Here is a 17740-nt window from a genome sequence, read left to right on the forward strand (position 1 = left end):
ACTTAAATAAAAGTATTTCCCTATACACGGAAAAACATTATCACTTGCCACAAATAGGTGGGAACCACAAAAATCTCAATAAAAAGTGAGACTAGCAAGTATTAAAAAGGGAGAGTCATACTTCACCTCCTAAGATTCACTGAATCAGAATTAAAAAGGCACAGGAATTTCCTGGCCGCCAATGGTTAGGACATGGATTTTACTGCTGTGAACCGGGATTTAATCCCTGGTCAGGGATCAAGGTTTGATCCAACAAGCTGTGCAGGCAAAAAAAAAAGTGTAAAAAAAGAAAAAAAGGATTAAAAAGGCAGCAATGTTCTCACTTTGTGGATCAACGTTATTTGGTTGTGTGTCTGCACCACCTCCAAGGTGCCAGCAAAATCATCTGTCCCTTCTGTCCCCAGAAGTCAACCTGGAGATGAAATAACAAGCATACCAGTGCCCTCGGCAACAATCGGAAAGGGAGGTCATTCCAAATGCTGGTGAGAATGTGGGACTATAAGACCAGAGACGAAGCCAATTAGCTTAAAAGGGGGCCTCCTTCAACAGGGACTTTCTTTGGCTTTGATTGTGATTGGTTTGGATCTTGGGGGGCATGGCTCTGAAGTGTACCCCAGACCCTGGGAGTTATCTTGCTTATAATCATCTTAATTATCTTCATAGGGCACTGTATTCTTTCAAAAGCTTTAAACGTGTGTTCGCAGCCGCTAACCACCAAGCAAATGATCTGAGACTGAAATGTCAGGAAAAGAATGAATTATTGAGTTAAAGAATGTGACATCATGAGCTGTCAGCACCGCACAGAAGTTCAGCAGAAACTGCAAGGGCTCCAGAGTGCTAGCTGAGAGTAGTGCTAATGCCTTAAAATTTTTATTGCATCTCTCAGGCTGAGACACTGATCAGAAGGAGGAAATTGTTAAAAAAAACAAGACAACAGGCCCCCAATACAGTCAATTCTGCTAAGCCCAAAGTCACCAAAACTTAAGTACAGTTTCAGCACTCTTTCCCCTGTGAATGGTCTTGGCTCCCCTGCTCATATACTGAGGTTGTTTCTGGATTCTCTATTCTATTCCATAGGTCTGTGTCTGTCCTTATGCCAGTGCTGCACTGTTCGATTACTGTAGGCCATTATTAAATATCCTATTAGGATACGGTCTGAGCACTCAGCTGAGGCTGGAGAACATGATGGGTGTGTGGCTCCACAGGCCCCTGAGTGACTGCCTCCCTCCATACGCAGCAGTCTTCTCAAGGTGTGGTGAAGGCAGAGGCAGGCTTGACCTGGACTTGTGGGTTCAAAGGTCAGATGTGAACGAATTCAAAGCAAGGAGGGAGCAGAAGCACTGGAAACCAAGCAGCTGAGATGATCAAGCCTGGATGAAGAAATGAGGGGTCAAGGGATGGGCAGTGAAAGAGCAAGGGCCAGGGGTTAGAGCGAGCGGGCGGGCCAGCAAGCAGGCCGGTACCAACACGGCACAAGCTGGGACGCAGCGTCCACGCAGTCCCTTGTATATGTCACAGCACAGGCCCACGGATGGAAACCTAACTCGAGCCATGTTAAGCCCCGAGGTCCACGCTGTTCACCCTGCAAGTGGGGCAAGGCTGGATCTGGGGACGTAAAGGACTGCCTCAGGAGTCTCTGCCAGCTGACCTTTCCTCTGTGCTGGCTTCATTCTCAGGTGGAGTCTTCCCATGAAGTGGCAAAGATGACCTGGAGACCCAGGCCCAAGGCTCTTTCCTGTTGTTTCCCGTAAAGGCACAGGACTGAGTGTCACTGGACTGTCTGCTCACATTTCTGAACCAATCACTATTCTGGGGACAAGGGGACACTTTGATAGGCCAGGCCAGGGTCCCGTGTCCATCCCTGAAACAAAGCTGAGGCAGGGCCAACCCATCTAAGCCATGAGGTGCTCAGTGGGGGAAGGGTGGTTCTCTACAGAAAATTAGAGTGAGGGGGGTCAGGAGGTAAGAAGGGTGCTGGGCAGCCATAGTAATCATGTCTACTGCTATGGCCTCACCTACCTTCATGCACCTTGGAGACTGGCCTGCTGTATCATCTTCTGTTGAAACAGAAGGAACTGCCTGACTCTGCAGCCAGGTCCAGTTTCTTTGCACACTGGACCTGGAGTCTAGGCCTGGAAAGGCCTTTGCTCAATTTGTGATTTTGGACAAACTCCATCCTCCTTTAGGGCCTCCATTTCCACACCTGCAAAAAGAGAATGCTGGGTCAGATCAGATTTCTGAACCCTTCTTTAGCAGGAAAAAAATGCAACAGCTTTGGCAGAAGAGGAGGTGGGGGATAAAAGTTTCCATTCACTGACAGAAATCATTACCAAGTCCGGTAAGATCCAGTGTGTAAAATACATGCAGTAAAACTGCATGACTTTGTGTGTACGTGGGGGTCCAGAACTGGTAAGAAGCCTTAGCTATGAGCCAGACTATGTGCCAGACACTGACGTTAAAATGACGAACAGCACCGACATGGTCTATGCTTTCACAATGCCTGCAGTTTAGTAGGAGAGACTAATACTGACCCGATAGTCATGCAAGTAACTGGAAACCTAGACTCAAAAGTTATGATGGAGAAGTACACGGAGACGTGACAGTCAACAACCGCTGCAGCAGGATTTGACTTCAGGTCTGTCTCAACCCTGATGCAAAGCTCCCCTGAGCTCTGGGCAAGTCCCTCCTTTCTCTGGACCTGAGTCCACTTGTCTGTGACGTGGCAAAGCACCATCTGCTTCTGAGGACGTTAACCCACCGTCAGGGTTCCGTGCAGGCATCACCAAACCACCTCATGGTGCCCTCCTCAGCTGTCCAGCTGTTCCAGGTGGCCTGCTCTGGGCTTGCACACCACACCGGTGTACCTGCTCTGGCACCTCACTGTCGCAAGCTTCCCAACTACGGACTGGGCTTCTTAAGGCTGGAGATTTTGTATTTAAGTCTGTATCCCAGTGCGCTGGAGTGTTTGGCTCACAGCAGGTGCAAACAAATGTTTGTTGAACGGGTGGGTGGATGGGAAGGGTACACTGTTCCAGGCAGCGCTGACATTATCATGGAACTAGACAGGACGCAGCCGCGGGATGACCGTCTAATCTGAGGGATGGGATGAGAGTTCCACAGGCTGCCATGCCTTAAGTCCTCAGCAGGAATTCCAACTGCTGATTACTTGCTGCGCGTTCTCGGGTGAGTTGCGGGGCCTCTTTTCGCCCGCATCTTCATCCGGACTAGGAATTACACTAAACGTCACCCACAGACAACATAATCTAAGTAAAGGGAGAGGTGGAGGAGAGGGGAAGCAGAGGACAGGCCCCCTGAGGAAGCTCAGCACGGCCTCCCCGAAGACGGTGAGAGGAGTGGCTGTCAGAAAACAGCTCAGAGGACGCAGGTCGAAGCTTAAGTTCTAAACCTGTCTCTTCATCTCCACCACAGAGGTCGAATCTGAGCTCCGCAGAGCTGTATCGATTCGAACGCGCTCACGGATCGGAAGGCGCAGAGAAGAGCGAGACACGCACCCCTAGTGAGGTACAGTGCCGCCCTTCTAGTTCCTACCCAGGAAGGAAGCGCCGGCCGCGGGGGAAGCCAACCCCAGGACACCGCCGGAAGCTGGTGGGCGGGGCCTCCCCGGCAGCCGCGACGGACGCAGCCAGGAGCCAATAGGGCGCGGAGGAGTTCCCACCGCGGCCAATGGGGCGCCGACCTAGGCGGGCAGGGACCAACCGCCTGGTAACGGCCTCGTGGTTACAGGGTGCGCGCTGCCTGGGCTCTGCGGGCTCCGGGGCTCCTGTTGACAGGATGAAGATCGAGGAGGTGAAGAGCACCACTAAGACTCAGCGAATCGCCTCCCACAGCCATGTGAAGGGGCTGGGGCTGGACGAGAGCGGCCTGGCCAAGCAAGCGGCCTCGGGACTCGTGGGCCAGGAGAACGCGCGTGAGGTGTGGCGGCGGGCGGCGGGGCCGGGGGCAGAGGGGCGGGGCTGAGGTGAGGAGACTGAGGCGGGGGCGCTGAAGCGGGGCGTGAGGCTGAGGTGGGCGTGGGGCTGAAATGGGGACTGAGGTGGGGATTGAGGTGGGGCGGGGGCTGAGGTGGGGACTGAGGTGGGGCGGGGCTGAGGTGAGAACTGAGGTAGGGGCGCTGAAGTGAAGCGGGGGCTGAGATGGGGACTGAGTTGGGGGCGCTGAGGCGGGGCGGGGCTGAGGTGAGAACTGAGGTGGGGGCGCTGAAGTGGGCCTGGGCGGGGCGGACCTGGGCCCAGGCCGTCGGCGCGGCGCGGGGGTCGGCCGCGGGGGGTCGGCGGGGAGAAAACGGGCGAAATCCCTGCTCTCCCCGACCTTGCGTTTCGGACACAAACGTTTAAACCGCTAAACAGAAGGAGTGTTAGACTTTGGGGATTGGTTCTGGGGGGCCTCTGCGGGCCCCAAATTGGGGTTTCTGAGAGCGCATTGGGAGGCTCTGGGATTTTAAAGTCAGAAAGTGACCAGCCTTGGCAGGTGACAGGTACCGAGTCCTTTTTGACCATTCCAGTTAAAGCCCACATCTACTAAGTAAGTGATGATGGTGCCCAGTCCTTTCACCTACATTATTATCACAGAACTATTCAGGCTCTTTCTTTTTAATTGTTTTTTTTTGTAGATGAAAAAATTCAGGGTGGGAGACGTCACTTCAACTATCCACTGGCCACTCAGTTTAGTAATAGTAACACTGGAATTTGTGCCTGTGTATTTCTGACTCCTGAGACAGTGCTCTCTCTGTAGTACAGTCCCCCTCAGCCCATTGCCCATGGACCTCTACTGTGGCTCAGCAGCTATATAAGTCCAGGTTAAGACTTGCTCTCTAGCCTAATTGTGCTAAGAAAGGGCCAAAGAGAATCCTTCCTTTTGAACACCATCCTTCCAGAGGGGAAAATGTGACAGGATTAAGGTGACTGAAGTTTCTCTTTATCCAGCTTCAGCTGTCTGAGAGGCTGTCACTGCAAATAGTTGTTGAGTGATCTCCATGTGCTAAGCAGCCCCATTTCCATTGTCTTATTGTTCCCCTCCATCCTTATACTGTCCCTCCTCTACTTTTTCATGACACTTTTCTGACATACGATAAAATTGAAAGACTTGTGTACCTGTGTGCCAGGTTTCTACAAGTAACATTTTACACTGTTGCTTTATCTTCTATCTGCTCATTTATCCATCCAGCAATCTGCCTTTCCATTTCAAACTCCGTTGTAGACATTAGTATACTTTACCGTAAATCCGTTAGCATTTGTGCCTCTATGTTATGAATTCTGTTTTCGGATAAGGAAATTGTGTTTGACAGAGATTAGGTTATGGGTCTGAGATTACTCAGCTGGTGATTGGTAGACCTAGGATTTAAAGCCAAGGCAACCTGACTCCAGAATCCATACTCTTAACTCGGATGCTGTATGCCTCCATATGAATATGAGCTTCCCAAGGATAGAGACCGGGTGGTGTTAAATATCCAGAACCTGGCTTATTATAGGGACTCAGAATTTATGTACTGATTTATTAGTCATCCCACCTCTGCTACCATGTCCTTGTTTGAGTCTGGTCACATCACCAACCTCCTTGATGTTTAATAGCCTCATCTGAAAAAATGAGAGTTACAGTTTTTTAAAGGCCCTTCCAGTTCATACTTTTTAAATTTTGGAATTCACTGGAAGTATCTTACTGGAGAGAAGGAGCCTAAATGGAGGAATATTAAAGGGAAAAGGAAGTGTGTGAATAAGAGTACATAGACAAGGCTTGAAAAGTCTTCTACCTCTTTTGAATTGCCCAGAGAGTTCCAATGCTGAGGATTATATCAGAGGTTACTATGGAAAGACCACAGTGGCTCTTTTATCTTTTTAAAAATGCGACCTCTGAAGAATATCTTCTAGGCTGTGTAAGTATACTGTGCTTTTCCATCTGAGCCAGAAATGGGATAGAGCACATCCACATGCTTTCCTTGATCCTGTGTTTTTGAGGGGCTGTCTAAGTGTGAGAGCAAGGTATATCTCCATAGTCCATGGGGAAAAGTGAGAGAAGAGATAGATGTATTCACAAGACATTGTCAGCAAGGTACTGCCCAGGGAGAAAAGCTGTGACCTGCCTTGAGACAAATAGAATGCACCTTGTAGAGAGTCATGCTTTAAATCAGTGTAAGAAATCTTGTGTTATGTAGTCTCAAGATATAGGTGTTCAGGGAGTGTGACTTTCTCAGCCTTGCTCCAATATAGTTAAATGTTCTAAAATGCACAAAATCAGTAACCCATTTATAGAATTTCTGTGTATGTACATACATGTATGTGTCAGTATACAGTTGGCCCTTGAACAACATGGGTTTGAATTGCATGAGTCCACCATATGCAGATTTCTTTCAGTATATAAGTATTAGGACACTTGGCTGCTGAACCACAGATATGGAGGGCTGACTATATAGTTATGTGCTGATTTTCGACTGTGTGGAGATTGCGCATCCCAACTTCAAGGGTTCATGGGTCAACTATACATATGGATGTATGTGATTATATATATATATATATACGCACACACACACACAATGTATATGCTGTACAAAATGGCTTAATACTCAGAATATTTAAAATATGCTAACAAATAATTTAATCTTGAGGATTTGAAAGGCATTTCTTGGAGCTTATGATGCCATAGATTAAACATCGCTTGCAGCATTCGCTTGCAGCATTCTGGGATAGTTAACTGATGGCCAACTAGTAGAATATGTCATTGATTCTTAGTACTTAGTGTTAATTAGTACTTAGTACTTAGGTTAATTTGAGAATCTAATGAAGGCTGTGGATCCTCTCCCTGGAAAAATGCACATGTGAACATATAAACACAGTTTTATTTCCAATTTCTAGAGGGCCCCTGGAGTATATGCCACAGCTCCCATTTCCATTCTCCATATAGCAGCTATCAAGAATCTTTAAAAACAAATCTTCAGAACATGACATGTAGCCTAAGACTTTTTCGCTGGTTTCCCATTACACACAGAATAAAATCCAAACTTGACTATGGATTGGAAGGTCCTATTCTAAGTTCTGCCCCTCCTGTCTCCACAACCTCATCTTCCTTGTCTGCTTGTTTTCTGAACTCTGGTTCATGCAGCCTTTCTGTCCCTTGGGTGTGCCAAGCTCATTCTTGTATTTTGAATTGCCGGGAACACTGACTTCTGCCCTGCCTGGAGTTTCATGTATCAAATATAATGTCGAAGAGGCCTTCCCAGATCACTCTATAGAGTAACCTCTGCCCCCAGCCACTTGCCCTTTTGTTGCCCTTTTTTCTTCATAGTGATTTTGTGTTTGTCTCCTCCACTAGAACAGGAGCTCTGTGGCCCTCATGGCCTCCAGCACCTAGAACAGCCCCTGTGGTGTCCTGGTACTCAGTGAATGAGTCTGTGAATTGTGTGCACCAGAGACTAGACTTTTTCCTCCTGTGAAACATTTTAATATTGATTTACTATTTCTTTCCATTGTGGTATCTAGGCATGTGGTGTGATAGTAGAATTAATCAAAAGCAAGAAAATGGCTGGAAGAGCTGTCTTGTTGGCAGGACCTCCTGGAACTGGCAAGGTACTCATTTTCTCTCATTTTAAAAATCTGCCCAAGAGGTTGATCTTAATGTCTAAACCAAATTGAATTTGTGTCTTAACTGGTCTTTGTTTAGCTGAATTGGTTATATGTATGTTTTTAAAACTGATGTGCAATAATACAATTGAGTATCTAAAATCCATGCTTCTAAAATTCAAATTATCCTGGCTGACCTCCAGAGAAAAGAGAATGAAGTCCTCAGAGAGGTCTCATTGTCTGTAATTTGTCTTTTATCTCTTTCAAGTCTCCTTTGCTTTGGAAATACATTTCTGTTGGCCTAGGGCGTCATAAAATCTTGGGAGTGACATCTTATTTGGGAGGGAAAGAAAATTGGTCAGCAGGCAATTTTCCAAATGCTGACTTGACGCAACACTGTTCTGGCTGTGAGAGATGGCAGGAGAAGGGGAAAAGATTTTTATCTTCAAGGATTTTTATCTCCAAGGGCCTCATAGGCTCTCCAGGGCGGAGAGGAAACCATGGCAGCAGGAAAGTCTTCAGTTGAGCACTGAGCTGCAGGGCATCGGCTGGCCATAAATGCAACTGGCATTGCAGCAGAAGGTGGCACTTGGGCTAGTATGGCTGGAGGAGTTGAGGCTTGACATTTGCTCTTGGAGCTGGGAGAGGGTTTGGCTTTGCAGGAAAGAGAAGGGCCTTCTAGGCCAAGATGCCTAACAGCTTGTGGTATCTGTAAGGAGCTTGGCCGGGTGCTTGAAACACACCATCTAGGCCTGTTTGTTCTTTAAGAGGGCCGCTTGATGCTTCCCTCATAGTTCAGTTGGTAAAGAATCCACCTGCAATGCAGGAGACTCCGGTTTGATTCCTGGGTCGGAAAGATCCGCTGGAGAAGGGATAGGCCACCCACTCCAGTATTCTTGGGCTTCTCTTATGGTTCAGCTGGTAAAGAATCTGCCTGCGATGCGGGAGACCTGGATTCAATCCCTGGGTTGGGAAGATCCCCTGGAGAAAGGAAAGGTTACCCACTCCAGTATTCTGGCCTGGAGAATCCCATGGACTATATAGTCCATGAGGTTGCAAACAGTCGGACACAACTGAGCAACTCACTCACTCGCTTGATGCAGGAGAAGAGAAGCTTGGAAGTGAACTTGTAAAGAAAGAGGTTCCAGCCCTGGTGCTGAGACCCCAGGCAGATCCCTTAGCCTTTCTGAAGCAGTAGCACCGCCCTCCCTGTTGAAGAGTTATTAAATGGGTAGTTGTAAGATGATGACTTTATCATTTTGAAGTCATGATTGAATTGACGGTATATCTTACATTGGTGTCTTTAAGTTGAGGAAGAAGCGCTGTATTTGTGGACAAGTCAACTTCAAAGGGCTGTAAACGTGAGCCTCAGCTCCCTTTCTGCCCGTCACTGTGTGTGTTAGTCGCCCAGTCGTGTCCGACTCCACGCGACCCCGTGGACTAGACGCCACCAGGCTCCTCTGTCCATGAGATTTCCCAGGCAAGAAGACTGGAGTGGTTGCCGTTTCTTCTCCAGGTTCATCACTGTATTTACCATTTATTTGCTTACTATTCCTTTTCATCGGAGAAGGCAATGGCACCCCACTCCAGTACTCTTGCCTGGAAAATCCCATGGGTGGAGGAGCCTGGTAGGCTGCAGTCCATGGCGTCGCTAAGAGTCGGACACGACTGAGCGACTTCACTTTCACTTTTCCCTTTCATGCACTGGAGAAGGAAATGGCAACCCACTCCAGTGTTCTTGCCTGGAGAATCCCAGGGACGGCGGAGTCTGGTGGGCTGCCATCTATGGGGTCGCACGGAGTCGGACACGACTGAAGCGACTTAGCAGCAGCAGCAGCAGCATTCCTTTTCATATCTTAGACCTTTGCGCTCCTTCCATTTTCTTCTTCCTAAACCACATCGTTAAGAAAGTTCCTTCTAGAAGTTTATTGGTGGCAGAGTCAGGTATGTGTTAATTGTGTTGCCCTTGTTTGGAAAGATAGTTTTGTTGGATATATAATTCAGCTGACAGATGCTTTCTCTCAATGGTATTTCCTACCTTTTCGCTACTAGTGTTGCTTTTGAGAAGATTAATTTTGAGGATTTTGTCTTTTTTCTCTGGATGTTTTTGGGATATTTTGGTTTTGGTGTTTCACTGTGGTATGTCAAAGAGTGGATTTATTTTCATTTATCCTGCTTGATACAGATCTGTGTATGTAATATGTCTAATCAACTGGCTAGCCTTTTCTTCAGTTGCTGCCTTTCTCTGGTCTCTTTCCTCTCCTGAAGTCCAGTGAGGTGACGCTCCACTGCAGAGGTCCTCCGCCTGGACCACCTTTGCCCTCTGGGACCCTTTGGCATTGTCCTGAGACATTTTCGATTGTTACACTTGGTGGGGCAGTGAGTACTGCTGGCATCTGTGGGTGGAGGCCATGGGGCCTACAGGGCATCCTGCAGAGCATAGAGCAGTCCCTGCAGCGAGTTCTCCAGCCTGAAGTGCCCTGGGCCAGAGCCTCTCAGTTTGTCCTCAGAGTCTTGAACCTCTTTTATGTTTTCTGTTTCTTTGACTCTGCTGCATTCTGAGTAGCTTCTTTAGACCTCTATTCCAATCTGCCTTGTAACCTGTGAGAAAGCTACTCTTCAATACCGTCCATTGAATATTTTTCGTTTTGAAAAATTTGAAATCTACAAAAGAGTGGAAACAACAGTTTGATGAACCCCTCTGTACCCTACTCGTAGGTAACTAATGGTGAATATTTTGTGACATTTGTGTTTTCTGTATTTTACGTCTGAACCATTTGAAAGTAAGTGCCAGGACCTTCTTTGCCATGATACTGTTATCCACGAAGAAATGTAATGTTGCTAGTATTAGCTAATATTTAGTTCATATTAAAATATCTGTAAGTCGTTTCAGTTTTTGGCTCTTTCATTTTGTGTGCTTTTTTTTGTTTGTTTCGTTTTGTTTTCATATTTTATACTTCTTATTTGAATTATAATCACATATCTCACATTGCATTCACAATAGTTTCTTTAGTCTCTTTATCTAGAGCAGTTACCCTTCCCTGCATTTTTTTTATTCCTTTTACAATGTTGACATTTTTGAAAAGTCCAGGACAGTTGTTTTGTAGAATGTCCTACAGCTGTCCTACAGCGGTTGTCTGATTGTGTCTGAAACATTCAGCACTTCGGCAGAACGCTGCATAGGTGGTATTGTGTCTGGAACCTGCATCACAACAGAAGGCTGACACCACACCGTGTTCTCCTTTGAGGGGACTGGCTCCCTCTGAAACTCACATCTTCTGGGAAGTGACACTGAGATGTTGGGAATATCCTTTTACCCGATGGCTGTAGCATTCTTCAGTGGTCTTTGCCTTATCAGTTATCACACTGGCGGTTGCAAAATGGTGACTTTCTAAATCTCTTGTATCCTCTGTTAATAAATATGTGCTGTGCTGTGTTTAGTTGCTCAGTTGTGTCCAACTCTTTGCAACCCATGGACTGTAGCCCGCCAGACTCCTCTGTCTGTGGGGATTCTCCAGGCAAGAATATCGGAATGGGTTGCCATGCCTTCCTCATTAATACATATATTAGCTTGCTTTTTTTTTTTCTTTTTACTTTTTTTTGTAATGAAGAAGCCTCGCCCTCTTCTTCTTATTTCTAAATTTTTTCATTTCTTCAAAATCTGGCTGTTTTTGATAGCCTCTTGTTTCTTGTTCATGAAACAATTTCTTATTCATTTTATATCCTGTGTCTGCTTGTGGACTTGTATTTGATCAAATCTGAGGCTTCCCTGATCTCCTGATTAGGGCCAAGTACTTCCTCAGAGGACTTGTGAGGGGCCCTGCTTGCTACCAGCCCAGGGCACGTGATGGGAATTTTGTGGCTTGGGTTTTCTGGCCATCAGGCCGTGTAGAGTCCAATCCTGACTCTGTCTGAGAGCCTACTAGGGAGACCTCCTCAGCCGGAGCTGTGTTGAGACTGACAAGCTTGTCCTTGGCCCTTGGAGATTTTCTTTGTGGTCAGCTTGTCTACTGACATGTGTTCTTTAAGGCTTCTTTGTCTCCATGGTTTCTGGCATCTGTCATACATGCACCCAGCTCTCCAGGCATGGTAGTTTTTCTCTCTGGATCTATCTTGACTATTTACTCATTCTGGATGTTTTGTAACAGGAGTGGCTGTGGCTCTCTCGGCCAGTTTGCTTGAACCATGAGTCCTTGGTGCTTTGGTAACATCATACCATTTTCTTTCTAGGAGACACGAGAGGCTCTCGGCACCTGTGGGCTGTCCAGTTCCTCTCCACATGTTCAAGGCATGTGGTAACTCCCCTGTGTTACTGTGTGCCCAGGGGCCCCAAGGTTTAGGCGACTTAGCTGAGTGGCCGGCAGGAACGTGGTGCTTGTTCAGAATGTGGCCATTCCCCTCTTGAGGCTGCACACTCATAATAACGGGGCTTTGTGTTTGGGTTTTAGAAAAAGATGTTCATATGAGATTGAAAATAAAGTTGATTTTTTAATCTTTTGGCAACAACCTCTTTGTGCCACTTGCTTCAGGGTGGTCATGCAGAAGTAGGTCCTGGAGACTGGGGGCCTGATGCTTGCTAACTGACTTTGAGTGAGTTGGAAATTTCTGAGTTTCAGTTTCTAAATCCATAAAATGTGAACTAAATCATCAAGTTCATAGGCTGGTTGGGAGGGCTCAGTGAGATCTCTTGTGCAAGTCAGTCAGTTAGTCGGTTCACTCAGTCGTGTCCGACTCTTTTGACCCCATGGACTGCAGCATGACAGGCTTCCCTGCCCATCACCAACTCCTGGACTCAATGGACTCAACATCCTTTGAGTCAGTGATGCCATCCAACCATCTCATCCTCTATTGTCCCCTTCTCCTCCTGCCTTCAATCTTTCCCAGCATCAAGGTCTTTTCCAATGAGCCAGTTCTTCGCATCAGGTGGCCAGAGTATTGGAGCCTCAGCTTCAGAATCAGTTCTTCCAATGAATAACCAGGACTGTTTTCCTTTAGGATGGACTGTTTTGATCTCCTTGCAGTCCAAGGGACTCTCAAGAGTCTTCTCCAACACCACAGTTCAAAAGAATCAACTCTTCTGCACTCAGCTTTCTTTATAATCCAACTTTCACATCCATACATGACCACTGGAAAAACCATAGCTTTGTCTATAGGGACCTTTGTTGGCAAACTAATGTCTCTGCTTTTTAATATGCTGACGATGCTTGTCACAGCTTTTCTTCCAAAGAGCAAGCGTCTTTTAATTTCATGGCTGCAGTCACCATCTGCGGTGATTTTGGAGCCCCCCAAAAATAAAGTCTCTCACTGTTTCCATTGTTTCGCCATCTATTTGCCATAAAGTGACGGGACCAGATGACATGATCTTCATTTTTTGAATGTTGAGTTTTAAGCCAGCTTTTTCACTCTCCTCTTTCACTTTATGAAGAGGCTCTTTAGTTCTTCTTCACTTTCTGCCATAAGGGTGGTGTCATCTGCATATCTGAGGTTATTGATACTTCTCCTGGCAATCTTGATTCCAGCTTGTGCTTCACCCAGCCTGGCATTTCATATAATGTACTCTGCATATAAGTTAAATAAGCAGGGTGACAATATACAGCCTTGATGTACTCCTTTCCCAATTTGGAACCAGTCCATTGTTCCATGTTTGGTTCTAACTTTTGCTTCTTGACCTGCATACAGATTCTCAGGAAGCGGGTAAGGTGGTCTGGTATTCCCATCTCTTTGAGAATTCTTCAGTTTGTTTTGATCCACACAGTCAAAGGCTTGAGCATAATCAATGAAGCAGAAGTAGATGTTTTCCTGGAACTCTCTTGCTTTTCTATGATCCAGCAGATGTTGGCAATTTGATCTCTGGTTCCTCTGCTTTTTCTGAATGCAGCTTAAACATCTGGAAGTTCTCAGTTCACATCACGCAGTCTTCATGCAAGTCACTCTGTCCTATATAGTAGGTGCGGGTATAGTTCATACAGTAGCCACATCTTATGCCATCCTCCTGAGAGCCTTTAAATGGAAGGGACTGGACACCACTGAGGCATTTCTTAACCACGCAGTTCTCATATGTTACAGGAATATATTGGTCATTTCTTCTGTATTTGGCTGCGGTGGGGGTCTGCACTGCATCAGGTGTGGCCCTGTCTTCAAGTTCACAACTGAGGGAGGGGAGTTGGGGTCTGTAGTGTTAGGGGAAGAGAAAGAAGAGTGACTGGGAAGGTGAGTAGTTTGGATGGAAGGTAGGCCTGGGTGCCTGCGGCTCTTCCCACGGGAGTCCTGGTTGAGTGTGCTGCTACCTTACTGTCGTGCTCTAGAGATTTTCCCCTCATTCTCAGAACACAGGAGGGCACAGCTTGAGAGATATCAGCCTCGAGGGCACAAACTCAGATGCCTGCTCCCATGGGCAGTGTGGCTGAGTGAGGTGCCCAGGAGCCAGTACAAGCCCTCACTGGGGAGGCAGCTGTCTACTCTCAGTGCAGCCATGTGGTCACTGGGGCCCATTGTGGCCAGAGCTCCTTGCTTCTCAGAAGAGGCTAAATAATTGTATTTTTCTATGAAATTTCCCTACATTCAAGCATGGGCAACAACTAAGTTGAAAAATATACCTGAGACTCTGCAGGCTAAAATAGGAGCAGTCGGTGGGCAATCAGCTTGCTACCAGTGACTAACCCAGGACTTTGATTTGACAGGTGAGAAAGTCAGGCACCAGCCTGGCCATGTGCTTAGGGTCACACTGAAGATTAAACCATCAGCAGAGAACAGAAGAGGAATTTTTACTGGGCCAGTTTTAAAACTGTCTCAGAGATCCATGTCATTCTTCAGCAGCAAGCTTCTTGTCTTCCTTAACCTGTGCTCCTTGAGAGCTGACCTTACCTGGGCTTTTTTGTCAGAGTTGAGGAAAGCTGAAAGCAGCATTTAAGGTTCTGGCTCTTCGTACTTGATATTTGATCATACATCTGTTAAGTCTTCATCTGTTCAGCAGCTGTAGTTATTTTAGCAAAAGTCATTTTGTAGTTTATATGGACATGTTCAAGTGTGACTTTACCAACTGATAGCCTCAGAATCCCAGCCTGGGTGTCATTCTCCACGGTTTGTGGGGCCACTCAGCATAAAGTGAGCATCCGGTCATTTGTTCCTTGATTACTGATTTGTGATGGGCTGTAGTTGATGGCTTCCTGAGTCTGTAAAGATAGAAAGTAGTATCTCAGAGACCCAGCAGAGGTGTTCTACTGCTAAGTGGTCAGAACCGTGTTTTGACATTGAGGGAACAGTTTTGGAAGCCTCTGCTGATTCTTACGGGAACATGATCTCTGCAACCCTGCTGCCCGACTTTAAGGGTCCACTCTGGCATTTTCTGGATTACGGTACCAAGGACGAATTATTTAATCTGTGTCCCAGCTTCCTCATTTGTGAAATGGGGAGAGTAGTGGTGTCCGATTCGTGGGGTTAGTGGGAGGGGCGTCTGCAGCATCGGGAGCTGGACCTGTACTGGCCGAGTCTCAGTCGTGACAGCCATTGTGATGACGGAGACCGTTGGAGATGCCACTCACATTAGAAATCGACTGTCCACAAGCGTCATCAAATGTTTATTGTGAAACATGCAAGCGGTATTAAAACTAAAAGGACTAGAATTTCAGTTCCTAGTTACTATTTCTGTTTATAGCATATGTTCCTGAATTATTATATTTCAAGAATATGAAACAAGTGCACTTCCTTTGTTTTCTTGTGTAGACAGCTCTAGCTCTGGCTATTGCTCAGGAGCTGGGGAGTAAGGTCCCTTTCTGCCCGATGGTGGGGAGTGAAGTATACTCCACGGAGATCAAGAAGACGGAAGTGCTGATGGAGAACTTCCGTAGGGCCATCGGTGAGTACCTGCACGCCCTCCAAGGCTTGTCCTCACCCGCCTCCTCCTGGCGAAAACGCCTCTAGGACTTGTGTTTGTGGCGCTGCTCTTTTTCTTTTGGCACCATTAGTGTTATCTTTCCAAATGAAACAAAACCCCAGTTTTTCTAGAAAAGTGCTTTAGCAACCAGCAAACGTGGGCCCCAGCTATGGTTTGGGGTTTCATCTGACAAAGTAGATTCTCTTGGCAGCCTTATTGTGCTTTCAGAGATGACAGTCCACTGAAAAGGTTTTGGACGTGAGCCAGCAGCACTCTGTGTGGTGCGGTCAGAGCGCCCGGCCTGCATGCCGAGCCGGTCAGTGACCAAGGAGCTGTGTTGGGCTGCAGAGCTTTGCGGCAGTGGTGCCGACCTCGCAGGGCCTGGAGCTCCCGTGCTGAAGGCTTGTGATGTGTCAGGCCCTCTACTGACCGTGGCCTTTTACTGCCCAAGAGGAAGTTCTCTGCATTTTGCATCTGACAAAACAGAGTCTCATAAAGTTAAATAACTTGCCTGTGGTGATCTACCTAGTAAGTAGCAGCAGAACCATAGTCAGAGCCTACACCTGTCTGACCCTGGAGCCCATGTTCTGACTTGGTGCTGTGAGCAGAGAGTGACTGCTCTCCCGAAATGTCCCTCACGCCAGCCAGAACTTCTGGGGCATTCTCCTGACCCCGTGCCTGCGGGTCTGGGTCTGGGGAAATCTTAGTCTCCCTCAGACCTGCATTTATCTCTAGGATGTACTTGTTGAGTAATGGGTTATGAATACTTGTCAGAGCACCTGTGTCATTGTGTAGTCCCTTTGGTTGTCAAAGCAAGGTGAGTATTCTTAACAGGGACATTTACTAGAAAACTTCAAGGAAGTTTTCTTCAAAGTTTAAGAAAGAATGGATTTGTCTAAGCCCAGAATTCTTTCCTCAAGAATCCAGCGTCTAGTTTAAGGGTATGTTGAATGGGCTTTTACAGATTATGCTGAGTGAAAAGAGAAGCAGTTGAGAAGTGGTTTGGGGTTCACAAGAATCCCTGTGGCTGGGATGGAGAGGGAGGGCAGAAACAAGGAGCTGATGAGGGGTCTGAGCGAGGTGGTGGGGTGTGGACCAGCCTGGTGGAGGTAGAAAGAAATGGTTGGATTCTGGGTCCAGTTGGATGGTAGAGCAATGAAATTTCCTGAAAGATTAGACGGGGGGCTGGAAGAGAGAGGAAGTGAGGGTGATTGCCGGGTGCTGCCATTTTCAGTGGAGGGGAAATGTGGGAAGGAGGGTCTGTTGAATGTCACTGTGGGTGCAGCGGACCACGTCCCTCAGTGTCACCCTCGTTCCTGGCCCGTGGCAGGGGGTGCTCAGTGATGTTTTTCTGAATGAGAGCAGGGGTGCACTTTGAAGCAGGTAGAAGGAAACAGAGGCCTCTGCATCTCAGTTCCATGTCTGATCGATAGATGTTTGGTTTACACAGTGTTTTTTAATAACTCTTGAATGAGTTGCCAGTGTTTGGAAATTGGGATATGTCCTGTAAAATGAGAAAAGCTTTCATTCCTGCACAGCCATGGGGGTCCCAGCAAAGCAGGCTAAGTTCTGGATTTTTTCAAACTGCAGAATATTCTGACTGAAAATATTTTTTTACCCTGAAACACTGGATTTTTTTATGTACCTATTTTAAATTGAAATATAACATACACATAGAAAAGTGTAAAAATACCTATCTTTTAACAGTAATGAAGTAGATGCTCATGCAGCCACCGTTCAGCTCAGGGTACAGAGCATCAGCCATGACTCCTGCTCTCCCAGGTCATAGCCCCTCACCTCCCCACGTGTCCCCTCACCTCCCCACGTGTCCCCACAGAGCGTGAGAGTGTCGTGGCTTCTGAGCAGTCATATCCCTGCACACCCATGCATGTGTCCCAGGCAGTCTGGCTTAGTTTTGCTCCATTTATAAACTTTCTCTGGACAGAATTCACTTTAGGTGCTGTGCCTTGCTTCCTTACAGCTTTTATCTTTGTAAGGTTCAGCTCTTGTTTTATTAGATGTTGTGTTCTCCCTGGAATAACAGTGGAAATGGCTCACAGGACCCTCTTCCTGGTTTAACTTCTTTCTGAGTACTTTTCAAGAATTTAAGGAACATGTGCCAGAGATTTGATTTAACTCAGTAGCCAAAGAGATAAAAAGTAAGATGTTACAATTGGTTCCAGTATCTGAGTACTTTTAAAATACATTTTTATTTATCTAGAAAATTATTTTCTGAAATTGGTAAAAGGTGACAAAGCTCACCTTTACATGAATGCGTATGTCTGAGTTGCTTTAA

The 17740-nt window shown here is 46.7% G+C and overlaps 1 protein-coding gene and 1 long non-coding RNA gene across 5 annotated transcripts in view; one reads left to right on the plus strand and one right to left on the minus strand.

Annotated features, from left to right (window-relative positions):
* Positions 1-741: 741 nt before the first annotated feature.
* On the minus strand, positions 742-3559 carry LOC145520342 (uncharacterized). The gene is made up of 3 exons (XR_014064419.1): positions 2532-3559; positions 2020-2203; positions 742-1370 (listed from the first exon to the last, which is right to left on the minus strand). It is a non-coding gene; the product is annotated as an uncharacterized LOC145520342 (long non-coding RNA).
* Positions 3560-3734: 175 nt separating this feature from the next.
* Positions 3735-17740, plus strand: part of RUVBL1 (RuvB like AAA ATPase 1) — a 32124-nt gene continuing 18118 nt past the window's right edge. For 2 of the 4 annotated variants that reach the window (XM_081526597.1, XM_081526596.1), the window contains exons 1-3: positions 3735-3933; positions 7491-7577; positions 15294-15426. In XM_081526597.1, the coding sequence (XP_081382723.1) occupies positions 3793-3933; positions 7491-7577; positions 15294-15426 (361 nt within the window). In that variant the 5' untranslated portion in view covers positions 3735-3792. Of the gene's footprint in view, positions 4026-7490; positions 7578-15293; positions 15427-17740 lie in introns of all 4 variants that reach the window. The other 2 variants (XM_081526598.1, XM_081526599.1) reach the window with 2 other exon arrangements.

This window comes from Giraffa tippelskirchi, chromosome 9 (genome assembly GCF_054371585.1).
Source record: "Giraffa tippelskirchi isolate mGirTip1 chromosome 9, T2T-mGirTip1v1.2.pri, whole genome shotgun sequence".
NCBI lineage: Eukaryota > Metazoa > Chordata > Mammalia > Artiodactyla > Giraffidae > Giraffa > Giraffa tippelskirchi.